Source organism: Schistocerca gregaria, chromosome 7 (genome assembly GCF_023897955.1).
Source record: "Schistocerca gregaria isolate iqSchGreg1 chromosome 7, iqSchGreg1.2, whole genome shotgun sequence".
In the NCBI taxonomy this organism is placed as follows: domain Eukaryota; kingdom Metazoa; phylum Arthropoda; class Insecta; order Orthoptera; family Acrididae; genus Schistocerca; species Schistocerca gregaria.
In genome coordinates this window covers 319,190,054-319,212,012 of record NC_064926.1, presented here as the reverse complement: position 1 = coordinate 319,212,012, position 21,959 = coordinate 319,190,054, and the positions used below count along the sequence as shown (strand labels likewise).

The 21,959-nt window shown below is 38.6% G+C and overlaps 1 protein-coding gene across 3 annotated transcripts in view; it reads left to right on the top strand.

Annotated features, from left to right (window-relative positions):
* Nucleotides 1-21,959, top strand: part of LOC126281849 (sterol regulatory element-binding protein 1) — a 100,380-nt gene that overhangs the window by 11,794 nt on the left and 66,627 nt on the right. For all 3 annotated transcript variants that reach the window (XM_049981104.1, XM_049981106.1, XM_049981105.1), the window contains exons 7-8: nt 191-386; nt 8,758-8,942. In XM_049981104.1, the coding sequence (XP_049837061.1) occupies nt 191-386; nt 8,758-8,942 (381 nt within the window). The remainder of the gene's footprint in view (nt 1-190; nt 387-8,757; nt 8,943-21,959) is intronic.

The window sequence follows — 21,959 nt, the reverse complement described above, 5'->3', positions numbered from 1 at the left end:
AAAAAATTCATTACTTAGCAAGTGGTTGCAATACACACTTCCTGCTTAAGTTGCTGCTCCTGCTGCTGCTGCTGCTGCTGCTGCTGCTACGCAGTGAGGTCTCCAAACTGATTTTATAAACACGATGCACTTTTATCCTTGTTTACTTTTCTTGAATTCAGCAATTATCATATTTGTTCTTTCCTCACAGATGAAGAAAGAAGACAGTGACTGTATGCACAGGGTCAGCAGTGGAATGCTTGACCACTCCAGAATGACACTTTGCATGTTCATGTTTGTTGTTATGGCATTTAACCCATTTGGTATAGTTCTCAACAAATACATGAACACAGATACTGATTATACCCAACCAAGTACAATAGGAAGAACAATTCTAAGTGATGGAGGTAAATATTTTGTTCTCACTGTATAAAATTTGTTTTAATGTCTGTGTTTCAGTTTGCAAAATAATGTGTGTAAAGTGGTGCTTTCACAGCATATACTGGTTTTGTCAGCTTATGTATTCTGAATATACCTCAGAATGTTGTTACTACCTGTAGATTTTGCATCTAAATTCACATTGTTGTCTAGCCTGAATAAAGACTAGGAATAAATTTCATGGATTTGCAGACATTGCCAAAAGTGACTATTTTAGTGATTAAAAAGCTGCTGTGGAAGTAAAAGCTCGTTAGAAATTGCATTGTAGAGTGTCTACAGCTGTAGAAGTACGAGTGTCTATATTATACAATTATTTACAAGGCAACTATATGGCAATCAGATTTTGTGATCATTTATATTTGTGCTACATGAAGTTCAGAAATCAAATATTTATCCCACTAAACTCTCAAAAATTCTTGAGAAAGTATACTTCGAAGATTTCCAAGCTTCTTTAATGCCCTGAAGTAAGGTAGATTTTTCAACAGGCAACACAAGTCTGTGGTAGAGTACTGAGCTGACTTTTGGTTTAGTACCTTCAATGCAAATTGGCCTCATGTCTGGTATCGGATGGATCACTAATTTGAGTCGTGCTTTAGTCATTTTATTTCATTCAGTTTGAAAACCTATGTTATTTAAATAATTAAGCAAATGTATCTCAACTACCAATTATGAAAAATGCACATCTTGTTATTTCTAATTGTATATCACAAACAAAAATTCAGTTTTCATTGCAAATTACCAGTCTTTTATAAAAGATGTGGACCAGGGGCTCCACATTGATGAAAATTTTACTGTGTCTAAGGAAGACTGACACGGGTGTCCTGGTAGGATGGATATGTGGTTCCTAGGGCAGCACGATTACACTGACCCCCCCCCCCCCCCCCCACCACCACCTAAACACACACACACACACACACACACACACACACACACACACACACAATTAAAGTAACACAGAATGATGGTGAATAGTAAAGTATATTACCCAACTTTGGTCATGCAACTTTAGCCTACCTGTCCCGTGTTGACTACAATTCCATGAACATAAGCTAAATAATGTGCTCAGAACTAATCTTCTGTCTTGATGTATTGTTCGAGGAACTCTTCTAAACTAACAGTACTCAGTTAAATCTCTAGGCAGACTATCTCTGTCCATACATGGTAATTCTATTCGCTGTTCCGCTGACACTGAAGACTGACTACTGTCTGTCTTTTTGTCATTGTTTCTGTCGACGACTTGAAGACATGACTAACGTTCTGCAGGAATTCCCCAGCAAGACTCAGGAAACTTCTGCTCTTGCACAGTTACTTAAGCACGTGCCTCTCTTCCTGGTGCTGCTGCCACTCCAGGAGGCATTTTTCTCACAGGAAGCCTGATTGATTTGAGTGCAGTGATGTTTCTGCTGCGGATGGATGTCCTCAGTGCTTCTGGTACCAGCTGTCACAACCACTTCTTGTGTGGTATCTCATTCATCTTTAAATATTTTATCTTCAAAAAGCTCATAAGATGTGCTCCTTTGTTTAAAAACTTATTGTGGCTTGGAATTGTATGCAGGCCACCCATATGACAGGCGAACATTCTACAACACAGCTATGCGGTTCGCTGAAAATATGACCGTGCTTTAAGGCACTAAAAATGCTTTGAAAGCTTCTAATAAGTCTAACTACTTTAGGTACACATAAAACAATGCAAAAATCAGATTTCCATGTGTCAAATAGTGATAGTAAATAGGAGTTGAAAATTGCTTTACCTATATTTCAGTAAAAAAAAAAAAAAATATCGCCTTATTCTTGGGTAGCAAACACAACATATAAACTAATCTAATTCTGTGCTGTAGAAGTGATTATATCACGTATAAGAAACATCATCTTCCTTTGAAAATGCTTAAATGAGAAACTCTCCACTGTACCCCTCTCCCCTCCCCTCTATATGCCCCCCCCCCCCCCAATGAGATTTAGTGTCAACCTACCAAAAATTGAACACAGATAAAGCATGAAAACAGGAAGAAGGTGTACTGAACTGTGAAAAAGTAGGCAAAATAGAAACACTGAATGGTCCTAGCAAGAGATGTGCAACATAGGACAGCGTGGTGGAGCCACAGTGTCATGGGGAACTGGTCACAGTGTTGGACTGCAAGACGGACGAGGTGGATTAAAACTCCCCCGTGCAATTAATTTTCTTTTTTCTTTTTCTGCTTTTTCTTTTTTCCCTTCTTTTCTTTTGCTGTAGTCAAATTTGTGTCTGTTTCCTGGTGTAATTACGAGGTGTAAGGTAGAGACCTATAATGATAGCTGATTCTCCACAACTACTCTGTTAGCAGCCGAAAGGAACTGGCTTTCAAACGGGAACTGCAAACATTTGATGACAAGGCGATAAGTCAACTGAATCCTCCAACGAAAAACATACCTGGTGTGTCATATATGGCATTAGTGACAGTACATGTGTCATATGATAGATATCTGTTAACGATGCTCCTAATTTTCTATGCCTAGTGACTGAGTGAGATATGTCTCCTTTCATGATTTCTGAAGGAAATGATGAAAACACAATAGTTTGTCACATAAGCTACACCAAATAAAGGCAACAGTTTCACAATTGCATAGTTTGCTTGCGCTCTGTCAAAAATTATGTTTTTAATTTGTTTCGGAGTTGCATTCTGTAAAGGAACTGAAAATATTGTGATTTAATCGCAGAGGTGCTGAAAAATTGTTCCAGTGACACACCAGAGAAATATCTGGTAAACTTTTTATCTTTGAGAGACATAGGAACAATTTCGCCCTTCGTTTTTTATTTCTTGTATGAACGACTACTTTTTGTTCTGATGGGCTGGTGGGATATCGTACTGTCTAATTACTAGTGTGTGTGTGTATGTGTGTGTGTGTGTGGTAAATGAAAGAGTTAAAAGACGCAAGATGTGTTTTATATTATTTTCATCGCACAACAAGCCTTATTCCCATGCCTATGGAGTATTTATGTTAAGCAGAGAAGGCGAGTTTTAGATGGAACCGAAGATCTTCAAAACGGCACTGCTCAACAATAGAGGTGCGTGATTGTGCTCTCTACTTTCCTTTCGTGGCCGCTAAAATTACTTCCGATTCGTTTTGCCGAGACATTCAGAACCTGCAATCTTCTTTTCTTATAATAATACTAGTCCGATGCAAAAGAAATACTCTTAGATTTAAATAATTGCCATTCTTTTACCCAGGCCACGGGGAATGATAGAACGTACGTGCCTCTACTCTGAATGTACGTTCGCAATCTCCGAGTGTGCTACGACGAAATTATTTCACAATGAAAATTTCTCATCAGACCGCAACCACTCGCACGCGAATGTACGTACCCTCTGAATGTATCTAGTCAGTCACGCGCGTTGTTCAAAAGCTTTACTTTTAATATTCAGTGGATTACATTTCCGAAATTAATTTTTGTTTATGCTGCAAATCGTACTTCACGCGAAGTATTTATTACGTAAGTTTCAGGCTCAATTTAATAAAAAAAAAAAAGATTCCGAATAATAGAAATAAAGAATAACAATCAAACAAATCAAACCTAAATAAACAGAAAGAGGGAACGTTACAATTCCATTCTGGAGATTTTGACTATTAATTCCTTTGTTGTAATATAGGTCACACCCGTTTATTTATTGTTTTCATTTGTGTGAGATTTCTATGTGGTATCTCGCATGCTCGCACTATTAATCACATTAACTTGTGACTCTAATGTATTCTTACCACATGACTCAGCTTCTTTAACCACTGTATAGTGTGACAACTGCTAAGACCACAGAAAAAGCACAAACGTTTCAATGACCAGACTTACAGTTCATAATGTTGTGGGAGGAAAAAAGACATGAGGCAGTTTTGAACTCTGTTTGCCAGCATTGTTAAGCTTGGACTGTCCACACTGTGTGTGTGTGTGTGTGTGTGTGTGTGTGTGTGTGTGTGTGTGTAGTTTTTTCCCCAACTACAGTTCAGTAACCCTTCTTCCTCTTTTCATGCTTGATCTGAGTTCAGTTTTTTGACAGGCTATCTGGGTCATCTTACCACTAAGTCTGAGGGGATGCGATGAGGAGTTTCCCTTGTTAGTAATTTAACATTTAGCAAGCTCAGTAATATTCAACACAGGTATTTATTGCATTCAGAAGTATTATTATTGTGCAAAACAGTCTTGTAATTGGATTTTTTTGTTGAGTAACTATTTATAAATTGTATAAATTAAAGTAAAATACAATGCATGTCCAGTAAATAAGTGTATTGTGACCATAACTGGATGCTGATTTTTTGAGGGTGGTACAAAGGATCCTGTGACCAGAGCGAGCGTTGCAGGCACATGGGTGGATGTAAAATCACTTTGTAGTGTCCAGTAGGGTGAGAGATGTCGTTAAGAAATCCTGCCTAGTGGGAGTGACACTGTGAACCGCTTTCTATTTGCGGAAGGAGTCACACCTACTGAAATTTTTTCACTAATGAAAACAATTTATGGCGATGTTATTATGAACAGAACAAGTGTGTTAAAGTGGTTTAGGGAGTATAGTGGAGGCAGAAGAAATGTTCATGATGAACGGAGGAGTGGAAGACCCTCTATTTTGACTGATGAGTTGGTACAAAAGTTGTAAACTGTTCGTGGAGGCTGCCATTTGACAGTGGATGAAATTTCAGCTATGTTTTCAGAACTCTTTTATAAGAGATAATCACTGAAATGCTGGGACACTAAAAACTGCTTACTAGATGAATCCCAAAATATCTGACAGAGCAACACAAGAAAAATCAGGTGAATAGTGGTCGCAATTTTCTTGAGTGACTTGAATTAGGTGAGCTTTTTCTGAGTTCTGTTGCGACTGGAAATGAAGTGTGTGAAAGACAGTTGTGACAGTAGTGTCATACCAATTCCCCATATGCTAAAATATTTGAAGCCATAATTTTGTGGGAAAAGCCATGGCCTCGGTGTTTGGGAAGTAAACAGGCAGAATTTTGATAGAATTTCTCTCTCAGGATGAGATCTTCAATACACAATAATATTGTGAGACCCTAGAGAAACTCAAAAGGAGCATGCAAAACAAAAGCAGGGGAATGTTATGACAGGTGTGTGCTTGTTGCATGACAACACCCATCCTTACACAGCCTTAGCCACTGAGGTGCTCCCCAGCTCGGATGTTTTGAACCTGTCCTCCTATTCCCCTGACTTGACACCTTCAAAGACTATCATTTTTCACCGCCCTGAAGACACCCATTAGAGGAATTAAATTTTCAGCCAATAAACAGGTGTAGAAAGAGGTTCTGAAGTGGAGAAGGAGCTGGTAGGATAGTTCTTCGAGGAGGTCATAAAGAAGCTTGTGTTATTGCTCACCACATACTTTGAACAGGATGGTTATTATCTGAAAAAAATAGTCAACAGGAGTGTCAAATATATCCTTTTTTCCCAAATGTGCTTTTTCTAAAAATGTATAAAAGCCCAGTACACTTACTTTCTGAACATGCATGGTATCATCATAATGGAAAAGTGTGAAAACAGCCACAGCATTATGAGAAATGGTCAGGGGTGTGTACACTTTTTTCACCTTGGATGCAGTGATGCATCTAGCCTGCCTGGAAAATGTAACTAGCCTTTGGTGTAATAGTTGTGAATATCGCTACATGATAATGTAAAAGGAACATTTGCTCTTGAAACCTCAAACAGATCAGACACGGGCAGAATTATAGCAGTTTAGAGATTGTGTTGGTGACAGTAATGTTAATAACAGGACTGTCTACTGGACTGTGGTCAAACATGCCAAATCAGGCAAATGCTGGAAGTCCAGTTGTTTTAGTATAGGCATCTCCAAGAACTTCACTGCTCTGGAGACTGTCCAAAAGAGTGCATTACTATCCAGAGAATGTGGGAAGAAGCTGACGAGACCGGAAAAAATTACATGTTAAAGATAGTTGTGCAGTCTCCTCCCCCTTTTGAATTAACATCGTAATCACTCGTGAGTCATCTGACTGAATCATGAGGTAGAAAATTCCATCTATGAATGTGGAGATAAGCAAATGAACTCTAATTATAGACTCATCTCCCTACTGTCCATATTCTCAAAATGTCTGGTGCTTGACCCACTTGTTTCTTTTTTTACATTCATGTTTTACCCAGGACATTGGAGTTCTCTTCAAAAACTGTGATGTTTGCTGATCACACAAGTTTACTGATAAAGGCACAAACACACCCCTACTATACACATCCAGGAGGGTAATGGGATGGGCTCACAACTGATTCACAACAATGGCTTAATCTTACTAAGACTCATATTACACAATACCAAACAAATCAAAATGGCTTCTAGTTATCAGAAGTATAGATCAGTGAACATGGACAGGGTTAGACTCCATTTTCTGAAGTGGACAGGGTTAGACTCCATTTTCTGAAGTAATAATATCTCTTTGTGTGACATGAGTGTGAAATGTATTATTAAAAACAATCGTCTGGTTGATTGGACTAATCTCCTAAGGCAGTATGCCCAGTCTGTGGAAATTTCCATTAAATGTGCATCCCTATTTAGCTTTCAAAATGGAGCTATTTATTCCAATATGAATGTGTAATAGTTTTCTAGTTGTCATTGAAAAAGAAATTGTAAATCCACAGATAATAAAAACAGATTAAAAATGAATCTTATTGGCCACCCTATCTATAATTTATCAAGATATTTAGGCTCCTGGATGTGAATTCCAGTTAAAAGTAATGTTCATATTAAACAGATTTTGAGTTTGTCAGTATATGAACAGCTGATTGTGGTCTATGATGTTACGCAAATGTTTTGTTTCAAAGTATTATGGAAAACAGCAGCTGCATTGTTGAAGAAGGAAAGTTACCAAAAGTAGAAATCAGTGAGCATGCACTACTTTTTCAAAGTGGCTGTTTTTCTCCTGTAATACACTTACTTACACAGGATGTCACCAAAATATATGGCCAATCTTCAAGGAAAAATTTGTAAATGTAGAGGAAGAAATATGTTACACAGACATGGATCGAGAAATGCTTTATTTTCAAATTGGATCTCAGTTTCCCCAACTCTTCAACACATTAATCATGGGAAGCACACTATGAAACACATTCCTAAATGAAATGATCAACATGCCCTCCATTATCAAGGATACGTGCATCAACCTGTCATTGCATTGACTCCCTGGTGTGCTGATGTGTCCCTGGAGAATTGTTTTGTTTCTCAACCTTCCTCAACACAATCACAAAGTCTCTGTACATCTTATACTGGGGTTCTGTACACAAAAGCTATTAAATGCCTCCACAATTAAAAGGCTGTTGGATTTAAGTCGAGAGAGTTTAGAGGCCAAGGAATTGGGAGGACGACTGTTCAAATACCTATCCAGTCATATAGATTTATGTTTTCTGTGATTTCCCTAAATCACTCCAGGTAAATGCCATGGCTGATTTCATTCCCCATCCTTATGTAATCCAGTCGTGTGCTCCACCTCCAGTGACCTCAGTATCAGAGGACCTTAAAACTACTAAAATCTTCCTCCATTCATTTCTCTGAGTGTTGACTGCTGACTGCAGAACATTTCATGTAAGAAAACGTTTCATGTATTGCTGATACATTCTGTTTCTGTGCATTTCCCATGATAAATGTTGTTATGAAGAAAAGGAGAAAATTAGTTCTAACATGGAAGTCAACTGTTTCCAGACGCATGTACTTATAACACATTTCCTCTTTGTGCAAGGAAGATTAGCTGGAAGTTTGACCATATCTTTTTATTACACGGGGTATAAAGTAATGTAGAGTAAATCCCCATATTTATCAATGTGACTCGCTCAACACTGTGTATTATTTGTTATTAGTGTACGTTACAGGAGTGGTCTACAGTACAGTTTGATGTGTTTCACGTCCTAGTTAGCTCTCCTTCATGATGCAGTTTACAGAACATATGTGAATGAATGACTAACATTTATGGTGCATCTGAAAAGTCTTTGTAAACCACCGTAATAGGAACAGTTTGACTAGTGCTGAAGCTAATCAATGTTAAAATACAATTGAATTTCTGTCAAAAGTTCCTGTGCTGTAAAAGAGAAATATAATGGAGATAACAAGGAATGCAGATTCCTAAGGGAGAGGAAACTCGGTATAAATCGTCACACAAAACACACACAATCTGTAGGAAATAAGAGGCTATATTACAGCCATTTTGATACTTTGTGTATCTTTCTGTTAATAGAGATTTTAAGGATGAAATAACAACTTAATAGTATTTTAACTGAGTGAGAATGACCACTCGCACTTAAATATAAAATGTAAACTTGAGTTCTCTCTGAAAAAATAATTTGTTGTGCATCCACCTTTTCTTTTCCTGTAGGTTCTGATGGAGGCATATGGAGTTTGACAAGCACATCACTGTTTTTGTGGTTTTTCAATTTTATAATTTTGGTTGGCTGTCTCATTAAAATATTTGTATATGGCGATCCAGTAATGCCTTCAAAATCAGCTGCATCAACTGTATTCTGGAGACACCGAAAGCAAGCAGACTTTGACATAACAAAGGTAAAGCAAACTTGAAATCTTGAGACCTTAACTGTGTTTTCCTTCATGGTTACACACTGAAGAGCCAAAGAAACTGGTATACCTGCCTAACATTGTGCAAGGCCCCCGTGAACATGCAGGAGTGCCGCAACACAACATGGCATGGACTCGATTATTGTCTGAAGAAGTGCTGGAGGCAATTGACACCATGAATCCTGTGTCGCATTGTCCTGCTCGAATTGCCCAAGTGTTTTGGAATGCACAATGGACATGAATGGGTGCAGATTATCAGACAGGATGCTTATGTAAATATCAGTACATGCAGACTCATATCTAGACATATCAGGGGTCCCATATCACTCCAACTGCTCTCACCTCACACCATTACAGAGTTTCCACCAGTTTGAACAGTCCCCTGCTGACATGCAGGGCCCATGGATTCATGAGGTTATCTTCATACCCGTACACGTTCAGCCATTCAATACAGAGACTCATCCGACCAGGCAACTTGTTTCCAGTCATTGACAGTCCAATGTCATTGTTGGCAGGCGAGGCGTAAAGCTTGGTGTCATGTAGTTATGAAGGGTACATGAGTGGACCTTCAGCTCTGAAAGCCCATGTCAATGATGTTTTGTTGAATGGTTCACATGCTGGCACTTGTTGATGATCCAGCTTTGAAATCTGCAGCAATTTGTGGAGGGGTTGCCCGTCTGTCATGTTGAATGATTCTCTTCAGTGTTTGTTGGCCCCATTCTTGCTGTATCGTTTTCCGGCTGCAGCGATGTGGGAGATTTGATGCTTTACTGGATTCTGGATATTCATGGTACACTCGTGAAATGGTCATACTGGAAAATCCTCACTTCATCGCTACCTGGGAGATACTGTGTCCCATTGCTCATGCACCGACTATAACATAACGTTCAAACTCACTTAAATCTTGATAACCAGCAATTTTAGTAGCAGTAACCGATTTGACCACTGTGTCACACGCTTTTTGTCTTATATAGGTGTTGCCGATCACAGCAGCGTATTCTGCCTGTTTACATATTTCTGTATTTGAATATGAATGCCTGTGCTAGTTTCTTTGGCACTTCAATGAAATTACCTGAGTACGACTTTGAAAGGTTTGTTCGTAGATAAGTCTGGTGTGAACCACCACTTTTTTTACTTTAATATCATCTTAAGCTGTTAAGCAAATTTAAACAGTGGAAACTCTAGGTTGATATGTCAACAATATTAGGAGAAGGAGGGATTGCTGATCTCCGTAAAGATGAACCATTGCAGACTGGCACAACAAAAAGACATTGAACATAGCTTTCAGCCAAAGCCTTCACATGGGGCAGGGGAAGGGTATGGGGAGAGATAGCAGGGTACAGTTAGAGGGAGAGAAGAGCACTGTCTGAATGCTCTGCCAGGCAGCACTCTTCTCTCCCCTCCCCCTTCTCCCCCCACCTGTACCTTGCAGCCCCACCCTCATCCCCCACCCCATACCAGGTTACTATTCACGTAAAAGTTGCATTTTGGTTGGAGCTGCCGTTGGTGGCAGTCGTGTGTGTGAGTGAAGTTTGCTTTTGTGAATGTGTGTGTGTTTTCTTTGCTGAAGAAGGCTTTGGTCAAAAGCTTTTTGTTGTGCCTGTCCGTAGCTCAGTTAATCTTTGTTACGGTGAGTAGCATTCGGTCCTCCTCCTCATATTGCAGTTATCTTAAGTTGTATAACATCATCATATTGTGACTGAGCCTGTCAAGTTGTAGTTAAGCTTTATTTCATGTACTTATTTTATTACAGTTATGGACTTTGCAAGACCCCCCCCCCCCCTCCCCCCCGCCATGGTACTATATTTCAACAAAAGTTTCTCAGTCTAGCCATGAGCCCACAGGAAGTAATGTAGGTGACTTACTGTACAAATGGCCTTTTCTTCCTAATTGAGATTGCATTGTAAGATCAATGTTGAGAGCTCCTCAGTGCATGTTCTGTGCTATTCTCATGATGATGTGGTCTTTTCTAGCAGTTCTTACATTGCTGTTGGATTCATTCAGAGATGCACACAGACTACCTATGTGGCTATAAGTGGAGATGTGGTAGCTAATCTACTTTAAATAGTTTCTGGTATGTAAGTACTGTGCATTTATTGACAAAGATTATAAAAAAGTTAACAATTACACTATTAGACACAAATAATTTCAAAAGTACCAAAAACTTTGAACATGATATGCAGAGAAATCAGATTAGAATTGCAGTACCAACTGAAGAGATTGGCACGCAACAGTAATCTCAGAGTTTTTCAGGTGTTGTCGGCAGATTAATTTTCACACGTTTTGTGAAGTTAATAGTCTACTGCACAGTAGCACTGTAGCAAGTTTTAATAACACTCGGGCTCCTCCAAACACATAATTGTCCAAGCTCAGAGGAACATCACAATGTCTTCTGTTTTTAAATTTCAGTGTCAGTAGGTGCCATACACTGGAATGTTGTGCAAGGTAAAGGCAGGTGCATCATGCATTCTGTTAAGAGGGAAGTGGAGGATACTTTCCATTGGCGTCATTGTGCTCTTTGTCTTTATACCACACCACACTCTGCAATTTTTCCCACATTTGGCAACTGACAATAATGTGTTACATGATGTAATGAAATTTTCTGTCTGATACTGTCTCAAAAAATTTATATGCGTGGAAAAAATCACTGTTGCACCTTAATGTAATAATTGTGTTTGTTTTATGTTAGCAATAATCAGAGCTATGGCCACTAAATGTTTTCTTTTCTTTAACTGCATCACAAGCTGAACCCTAATCCTGTTGGAAGTATGAGCAGGAAGGTTATTATCTTACATTGCTTACGGATGTTTCACAATGCAGTATGTCAACATGGGTAGCATCTCACACTGAGGTCGCTGTTCATGTCTTCACATTTTTGCTGCAATGTAGCAAAAGTAATTTTAACACAAGTCATAGTGTCATGGACAGTTTATAACAGCCTTCTGAAAATTTTTTTGTGGGACTAAAGCTCCTTTCTCCTTAACTTCATACTTTTATAGTCCATATGACAAATAATTACTATTGACACTTCATGTGGCTATGTTGCATAATATGACATTAACAGTCACAACAACTCATATTTGCTAGTGGCAAAACAGAAAAGTGGCAATATTCTGGCCATAGTTGTATGTATAAATATATTTACAGTTATTAATTTTACTATAAAATTCCAATAATTGCAAAGAATTGTTCAACAATTACTATGCCTTTATGTTCTATGTTGTACTTCACAATAGCAATGCAAACTATTTTTGCTGTATTATAGAACATTTGTGGTTTGTTTTAATTGTTAATTATTTTCATTACTAAATTTTTCTGCCATAGGCAACAGGTTAATATTATTCTTGTTGTGATCCTCAGTCGGAAGTATGGTTTAATGCTGCTCTCTACACTACTCTATCCTCTGCAGGAATCTTCACCTCTGCATAATTTCTACAACATGCATCCATTTGTACCTGTATACAGTCACTTTTTTGTGTCCCTACAAAATTTTTACCTCCTAATCTTCTTCTTCTTCTTCTTCTTCTTCTTCAACACTCTAACACACTCTGTCTTTGAAGTGGTCTTTCGTCTGCCACGACGGTCGACCATGTCACCCCTGCGTAATTGATGGGGAGGGCCGTTACCATATGAGGTGGTGCCGTGTTACCTAATGGGATTTGTGAAACTTGATGTTGAATACACACCAAGCGTACATGACCCTCATGGCCACAACCAGAACAAGTACGAGGTTGTCCATCATACATTATGATTGCTCGACATCCACCTATGACTCAGTAGGATGGCACGTGTTTCTTTAATTCAGTTTTGACTTGTTGGACACCTCTGAGGACCGGGTAAGTTTCAAAGGTGTTCCATTTTTCGGCCACGTGGTTAATTACCGTCCCATATTGTGGGAAAACTGCAGTAAATATGTCCAGTGCCACTTTGAACGGGAGTTCGAAGACTCTTAGTGTGCATAATCCTACTAGCCTGCATGATCAGCGGTAACTGCCCCGATGTGACCATTGGAGTGTTTGAACTTAGAGTGTTTGCACAATTGCTCACCGCACAACAACGTGACATAACTCGTCATAGACCATCTTGACGTACACAATGCTACTTGTGATAGATAGTAGAATACCGATGATGTGCCATGGTGGTATTTGAACTTTGTCAAGATTTCAAATGCTCGTGGTCTTGCGTGGTCGAGCTGGAAGCTGATCTTGATAGTAGCTTTTCTGTAGGAATGAGCCTTAATGACTCAGTGTCAAAGGACGCGAATAGTAGCTGCCTCGTAGAAGTAAACAAACTAAGCGCACTCACGACTCTGTAGACAGGACGCAAACAAGATGTCTATGCCACTCATCTGCCGAAAGCATACTGCAATGGTTCACCTATTCGTGCTGTTCCATGGTGCACCATGTTCGCATAAGGTCGCTCTTCTAGGAGTAGGTGTATGCTGAGATGCTTTACATAACTTTTGTTCTTTGACAGCTTTAGTATTTGATAATGCGAACGAAGCATTTCTCATGCCTTCGGCATTGCTGCAGCAATGCGTGCCGCGCAAAGTGTTTCGGCCTGTTGAATCTAGTTGGGGGAATTGAGTAGAGTGCGCCTGCCTGGATAAGGCAGCTAGACAGTTCGGTTGAGTGCTGAAAGCTGCACATTTAACACCTTAGTTGCGCACGATCTATGTAATTATTTGAACGAGTAGTGTTTGTGCGAGTGATACAAACAAGAGTCTGTAAGTAGGAAGTTTATTTTCATGTATGATTATGAATTATGTCATGTATTTTATGCTCAGGGACTGATATTGTTACTATTTGTACTGTCTTATCTGTGACATTGTAAGTGCATCTTTATCATGTACTTTTTAGAAGTTGGTGGCTTTGTCTGCTATGTGATTCATCAATAAGAAGCCACTGGCATGCCTAATTGAAATTTGACTGCATACAAAGCTTTAATCTACTCACAGGAAGTTTCATAAAACCTCAAATCAAGAATCACGCACCTGACTACTGCTTTTGCACAGGGTGGTCAGAAACAGTCTGAAAAACTTTTAAGGGTGTTGCACAGTAGGTTTTGCTGAGAAGTAATTGTTAAGAAAAAAAATTGGTACATTGTGTAGTTTCCAAGTTTAGCATTGAAGTCAGCCAACCGTATTGTTATGTGTGCAAATTTGAGTGGCTCGCCGGATACAGTGTTTGCCAGATGTGTTATTCGTTTGGTTTCCTGCAAACGAACAAAAGAGCAATACAAAAATTAAATGTGCGAGGGTAGTAAGGATCGAACCTGAGCCAAAGGCTCAGCAGTCATGTGCGCTATCATCTGCTCCATGAGATCAACTGACACTGATTGTATTTGACGGGCCACTTGAAAACTGTTTCTGACCACCCTGTGTAGAAGGAAAGAGATGGGCTCACAGTTAGAATCAGTATATTCTGACTTGATGTGGTAGAGGACAACAAGGTTCTCTTTAAACGTTACGCAGCCATAGTAGAAATGTGGACAAGTGCATGCAATCTGTACTAATACAGAAGAGGGAATGCACACAATTCATACTGGATATTCCATACGGCTGCAAAAGTTAGTTTATTTTCAAACTTTTTTGCCATTTCATGCCAATGTAACTTCCACATGTAAGACCATGTTGCAGGAAGTAATAGTAATATTTATTTAAATTTCTTTATCTGCCTTATCTGGTGAGGATGTGAAGGCATGTATTTAAGCATGAAGTTAGTTATGCTGTGCATGAACATTCTTCATTATATTTTATTTAATTACACTAGCGGTCTTACGAATTTATTATCCTTCTCCCAGGATCTTTTTTTTTTATTATGAATCTTTTCCTCGTTCTCCATACCCATACATGTGTTCACTGAAGAACTGCTTTCTCAAAACTTACCCCATCCATTTTTAATTATATTTAAAGGTGGGATGAATTAGCCTAACTTGAGCAGTGATCACAATTGTATTATGTAACAATTTCATCTATACATATCGGTGTGGAATTAAGATACATGTACTAGGGCTGACAGACATTTAAATAATTTCTGCTACCAAACAAGATCACAGTTTTTCAAGTGTTGGGTAACGTAGGGCACAGAAAGAAAAAAATTTGCACAGCACAATTTGTAACCATAAGCTACAATTTATTTACATACGCAGTCAGATGTAAGGGGTCTACAGTGCGGATTCTAATTTCAGTTTTCTCTTGATTAACATTGGTTAAACACACTTTGCAGAAGTTATTGCCAGTCTGAAACTTTAGTCATTACAGTCAGGCAGCCTTTGCTTATTTGTGGGTCACATTGTGTACAAAGGTGTAACACTTCAGGGCATAAAAACCAGAGTCAAAATCTCATACGGACTCCCAGGTTAAAGTTAGTTAGACCCTTGGCGGGCCTTGGCCTCCTCAGTAATCTTCCTCCAAATCTCCCTGTTCTCAGCTTTTTTCTTCCATCCACAGATCCCCATCTTGGCAAGGTCGATCAGCACATTGTCCATTCATCTAGCTCTTAGTCTGCCCTTCCTTCTGGTGGAATACAGTCTGGCATTCATTATTCGTTTGGGCGTCCTGTCTTTCCATCATCCTCTCTATATGTTCGAACCAATGTATTCTTCACTATATCTTTTCCTTGTAAAAGCTCTTGTATTTCATGGTTGTATCTCACTCTCCAACCTTCTGCCTCTCTCTCAAGCCTATAGATTTTTTGTAAGATTTTTCCTTTCAAATACCTTTAGGCTGTTACTGTCTGCTTTTGTCATTGTCCATGTTTCTGATCCGTATGTCATGACAGTTTGCATAAGGGAATAAAATACTCTCAGTTTAGTTGTACTTGTAATTAGAAAGTTTTTGATTATCTTTACCTCCTTGTGTTCCCTGCATTATCAAATTGCCCAATTCCATGATGCCCCAGGATGTGTAGTGAGAACTTATCCACTCCCTTAATCAAGTTATTCCATAAACTTATAATCTCCTCACTTCCATTCAGTAACACTTCATTAGTTATGCAGTTTACCCATATAACCTCTAGTATTCTTCTGCAGCACCTCGTTTCAATGGCTGGTATTGGCTTCTTGTCTGAATTATTTACATTTCACTTCCATACAAGGCTACACTCATACGTACACCTTCAGAAAAATTCTTTACACTAAAACAGAGTTCTATTTTTCAGAAACTCATTTCTTCATGTTGCCAGTCTTCATTTTACATTGTCTCTAATTTGTCACATCTGTTATGTCACTCCCCAAATAGCAAAACTGATGTACTTGATTTTAGTGTCATATTTTCTATTCTAATTCCTTCAGCATCACTTGATTTAATTTGACAACAGTCCATAACCCTTGTTTACCTTTGGTTGATTTTCATCTTGCAACCACCTTTGTGGACAGTATCCAGTTCTAAGCAAAGAAGGGAAGGCAGGAAGGTGGAAGGAGTATATAGAGGGTTTATACAAGGGCGATGTACTTGAGGACAATATTATGGAAATGGAAGAGGATGTAGATGAAGACGAAATGGGAGATACGATACTGTGTGAAGAGTTTGACGGAGCACTAAAAGACCTGAGTCGAAACAAGGCCCCGGGAGTAGACAACATTCCACTAGAACTACTGACAGCCTTGGGAGAGCCAGTCATGACAAAACTCTACCATCTGGTGAGCAAGATGTATGAGACAGCCGAAATACCCTCAGACTTCAATAAGAATATAATAATTCCAATCCCAAAGAAAGCAGGTGTTGACAGATGTGAAAATTATCAAACTATCAGCTTAATAAGTCACAGCTGCAAAATACTAACGCTAATTCTTTACAGACGAATGGAAAAACTGGTAGAAGCGGACCTCGGGGAAGATCAGCTTGGATTCTGTAGAAATGTTGGAACACGTGAGGCAATACTAACCTTATGACTTATCTTAGAAGAAAGAGCCAAACGTACGTTTCTAGCATTTGTAGACTTAGAGAAAGCTTTTGACAATGTTGACTGGAATACTGTCTTTCAAATTCTGAAGGTGGCAGGGGTAAAATACAGGGAGCGAAAGGCTATTTACAATTTGTACAGAAACCAGAAGGTCGTTACAAGAGTTGAGGGACATGAAAGGGAAGCAGTGGTTGGGAAGGGAGTGAGACAGGGTTGTAGCCTCTCCCCGATGTTATTCAGTCTGTATATTGAGCAAGCAGTAAAGGAAACAAAAGAAAAATTCGGAGTAGGTATTAAAATTCATGGAGAAGAAATAAAAACTTTGAGGTTCGCCGATGACATTGTAATTCTGTCAGAGACAGCAAAGGACTTGGAAGAGCAGTTGAACGGAATGGACAGTGTCTTGAAAGGAGGATATAAGGTGAACATCAACAAAAGCAAAATGAGGATAATGGAATGTAGTTAAATTAAATCGGGTGATGCTGAGGGAATTAGATTAGGAAATGAGACACTTAAAGTAGTAAAGGAGTTTTGCTATTTAGGGAGTAAAATAACTGATGATGGTCGAAGTAGAGAGGATATAAAATGTAGACTGGCAATGGCAAGGAAAGCGTTTCTGAAGAAGAGAAATTTGTTAACATCGAGTATAGGTTTAAGTGTCAGGAAGTTGTTTCTGAAACTATTTGTATGGATTGTAGCCATGTGTGGAAGTGAAACACGGACAATAAATAGTTTGGACAAGAAGAGAATAGAAGCTTTCAAAATGTGGTGCTACAGAAGAATGCTGAAGATTAGATGGGTAGATCACATAACTAATGAGGAGGTATTGAATAGAATAGAGGAGAAGAGGAGTTTCTCACAACTTAACTAGAAGAAGGGACCGGTTGATAGGACATGTGCTGAGGCATCAAGGGATCACAAATTTATCATTGGAGGGCAGCGTGGAGGGCAAAAATCGTAGGAGGAGACCAAGAGATGAATACTCTAAGCCAATTCAGAAGGATGTAGGTTGCACTAAGTACTGGGAGATGAAGAGGCTTGCACAAGATAGAGTAGCATGGAGAGCTGCATCAAACCATTCCTAGGACCGAAGACAACAACAACAACATCCACTTATTCAGCTGATCTTTCAAGTTCTTTGCCATCTACGCCAGAATTACAGTACCACTGCAAACATCAAAGCTTAATTTTCTTCACCCTGAACTTCAGTTTCCTTTCAAATTTTCCCTTGTTTTCTTTGATGGTTACTCATTGTACGTATTGAAAACATTGAGAATAGACTGCAACCCTATCTCACTCCCTTCAGTAAATAACTTGTGTCAATTTTTAAAAAACTGTAACCTATTAAACTGGTGGTTCAGTAATATCCATTGCTGTCACCATCTGCCTTCTTTGGAAGTGTAATTATGACATTCTTTTTGAAAGTCTGACGATATGTCGGCTATCTTGTGTGCCAGATGGAATAACTTTGCCACCTAAAAATCTCAATAATTCTGAGAAAATGTAGTCTTCCTTCAGTGTAATGTCTTTCAGTGCTATGTGATATTCTTCCTAGAGTATGTCTCTCCCTTTTGTCTTCCTTCCTTCCATAACATTATTCCAGGACAATCTTATCAGTACAGTACACTGACAGTTATAATGTGTTGTGGTGATTGACCGATGGCTTGCTTTCCTCTTAAATTCCTGACTGTCTGCCAGTTATGGCACTAGTAATGTTGCTCACAGAATCTGATTCAGAATTATTTCCTTCTGCAGTGCATGAGCTGTCACTGCTCCCTCCAGTTGTATGTTTGCAATTTGTGGTCTGGTGATTAGCGTCACTGCCTCTAGATAGAAGGGAACCAGGTTTGATTCCCAACTGGCTCGAAAATTTTCTTTGCTCAGGGACTTGGCGTGTGTATTGTCATCATCATTTCATCTCATCCTCATTGTTGTGCGAGTCACCGAAGTCATGTGAAATAGAAAGACTTGTACCTGATGGCCAAACAACCCCCAGATGAGCTCTTGCAGCCAATGATGCCATATGCTTAAGGACCGGAATAATTCGCATTTTGTGATAAATCCTAAGTAGATGCGAATTCTGCCTCAAAATGTGAAACCACGAATCACTTAATAGTCTCTGTTTCATAGTGAATGGAATCCAGATAGCCATGTATCAGATATAGTTTGAAACAGCTTTATTTTCTGCGTACACAATACTGAAAATGTAAGCATTTACTGGCATTGTACACCATTTGGCAAAGCCCAATTTGGAAAGATAATGTGCACAAGAACTTACTTGGAAAATGTAATGTACGAAGACAGTGATGTATCAATGCACTAAATGATCTGGTGTCATGCCAATGTGGACGGTTGAATGGTCTGTTTAAGATACACATTGCATAATGCAATGTAGTACGCAGCAATGGAACCTAGCATTTTATAAGAAAGAAACGTATGTTTGTTTGTTTGTTCACCAAACCTCAAAAGATAGTATAATGCGGGCAGTTCTGATGTGGAAAATTTGTTGGTTGATGTTTTGAACTGTAGTTGAATACCGCTAGAGGTCGGGCCAGAACTACATCGTTAACAATACTCTGCTAACTTCAACGTGCAGTCGCATGGTAGCCATCCCCGAATGCTTTGTGTTGTGCGTTGCTCTTTTTCTTTTCTTAAATAAATGTAGCAATTAATCCTGGTCCATCGTGGATTTCGATTATGACCTTTACAACATCAGAAGAGATTGTGATGCCTGTGACAGTGTGTCAGTTCTGCTGTAGACTGCAGCCCAGTGAAATAGAGGCACGGTTTGTTTCCCTGCACTGCTCCTTTGCCTCTTGTGGTCAAAATTCTAGTCTTTTTACACTCACAGCCATCTGTGACTATAACCTATAGTGCCTGCCCTCTGCGCTATAGCAATTGGGAAACAAAATCTGTAATGTGGTTGTTTTTGTTTTTTTTATTTTTTATTTATTTATTTATTTATTTTTTATGGTGATGAAATTCTTCCCTTAACGTTAAAATCGAGTTGCTGTACATTTGGTTCTACTTCCATGCTAAGTGTCTTGTCAGTTCTATCTGTAGCGTTGTCAAGTATGGATCATAGGGCTAGAAATATCCACAAAATCTTGAAATTAGTAGTGTGCAGATTCTTTGATCTTCAAATTCAGCAGGAAAAGACAAATAATGTTCAAAACACCTTATATCGGAGACACATTCACTTAACTCGTGGGAAAATGCTGCTGCTTTTCAACGCAACAATCATTTTTGGAAGCTTGAATGCAGCGAAACGAAGAAAACCAAGACCATTTTGGAAGAAAAAGGTGTTGGAAGTTTTTTTCAAAAGTAAACACTCCAGTCAAAAAGTTCCCAATCAGCACTTTTTTAACAGTCTGTTTCAGATAGCTAATAATTTGTTTGTCTTCACTAAGACATCATGACAACCTTTTAAATTTGTGCATCTAATCATTTACAAACAAAGAAAATTGATGTGAATTTTGCGAAAAATAGATGCTACGTTTTCTGGTCCCTACAAATGGTCATTTCGTTCCTCAGCTTTACAATTAATTTTCAGTGACGCCACTGTTTTTTGCTTCTCGTTTGGTCACACTTAACAATGCTGTTCACTGTTTTCTTCCAGGTCTCACTTATTGCTTGACTCACAGCTTTCACAAGGAGAGAATCTCAACTTCACAGAGGGTGAAATTTTCATTGTTATTTTTTATTTATACCCACATGTCTTCAGTAACATTCAAAAGATAATGATATGTAGGTATCTGAAATATTTCATGCACGTCTTTCAGCAGTTTCATTAATGATATATTGTGGAAATTGTCGTTTATTTTGTGCCACAACCTTGAGCAATTCAGATTTCTTCAAATCTTCTCTGGGGCATTATCCATGATGGTGACTTTTGCCTATATGATATTTTTCATAGTGATGTTTGGAACCATTTGAGAGAGACTACACTATTCATCCTATCATTTTAATCACCTACCTTTTTATTCATCCCTTCGCATTAATCAAGTGGTTTTTTTAATGAAAGGCAGTTTGACACAAAAATGTTCTATGTATTTCTCTCGTTCTCCAACAGGCATTGCTATTGTCCTTTTGGGTGTGCTATCACTCCAACCTCTGTTTAAGTGACTGGTGTTAGCCCAAGTTTCATGTACTCGGATATTATCAGATGGCACACCCACAATCCTCTGCAGAAATCTGCATCACCATGTAACAGCATTTGTCTTTTCCATTAATGTTTTGTGTCCATTAGTAACTAAGTAGCTGAAGTTTGTGTCTCTCAGCGCTGTATACAATGAAAATTTGCTACTTTTATAAAGGATGTCTTTCTGGAGCTACAGGAGCAGTTTCAATCTTGTTTGATAACTCTTTCCTTATAGTAGTCATAGATGACAATGAATGGCATCTGTCTGAAAATTGTCCAAAGCTGTCACTTGCCTCTTCCTCGATTGCTTTTTTATGTAACTTTGTTGTAACACTCTCATCACAACCCATATTGTACCTTTTGTACCCTAATGTTACAGCAGAGTTTTTGTTTATATTTAAAGCTATTTCTGATCTCTTTAAACCATAAGCAACAGGTAATAAATTCTGAACTTTTTTCTTTGCTTTCTCAAATTACTTCCTCACTGAGCACATTAATTCAGTGGCCTGGCTGTACAGATTGATTTTTTTTCTTCCATTTCATTTCACATGTTGGGCTTACAATGTTTGTTAGACGGAATGTGCTTTGAAATGAAATAAAAATGAATAAACACCAAAACTGAAGTAAACAACAATCTAATTTTCAAGTTAAACAAAGTGAAACACCAATAATTGTCCATTGTAAAAAACTCACTGCTGTGCTTCACAGCTGTCAGCATATGTTTTACTTTGGAGCAATGTGGATCATTCTACCTGCTGACGAGTTATTCATCGTTGCTTGGCTTGCTGCTATCATTAGGCAGCAAAGGAATGGTACTGAGCTGTCATTGCCAAAGATTCATCTGCCAGATTGTAATTTTTTTGATTGTTTTAGGTGTTTCCTGCTGCCTGTCTCATTATGTTGTGTACCTTGATGTTGAATGTCATGTCTCTTCTTTATCGTTTTACTCATGTAACAGAA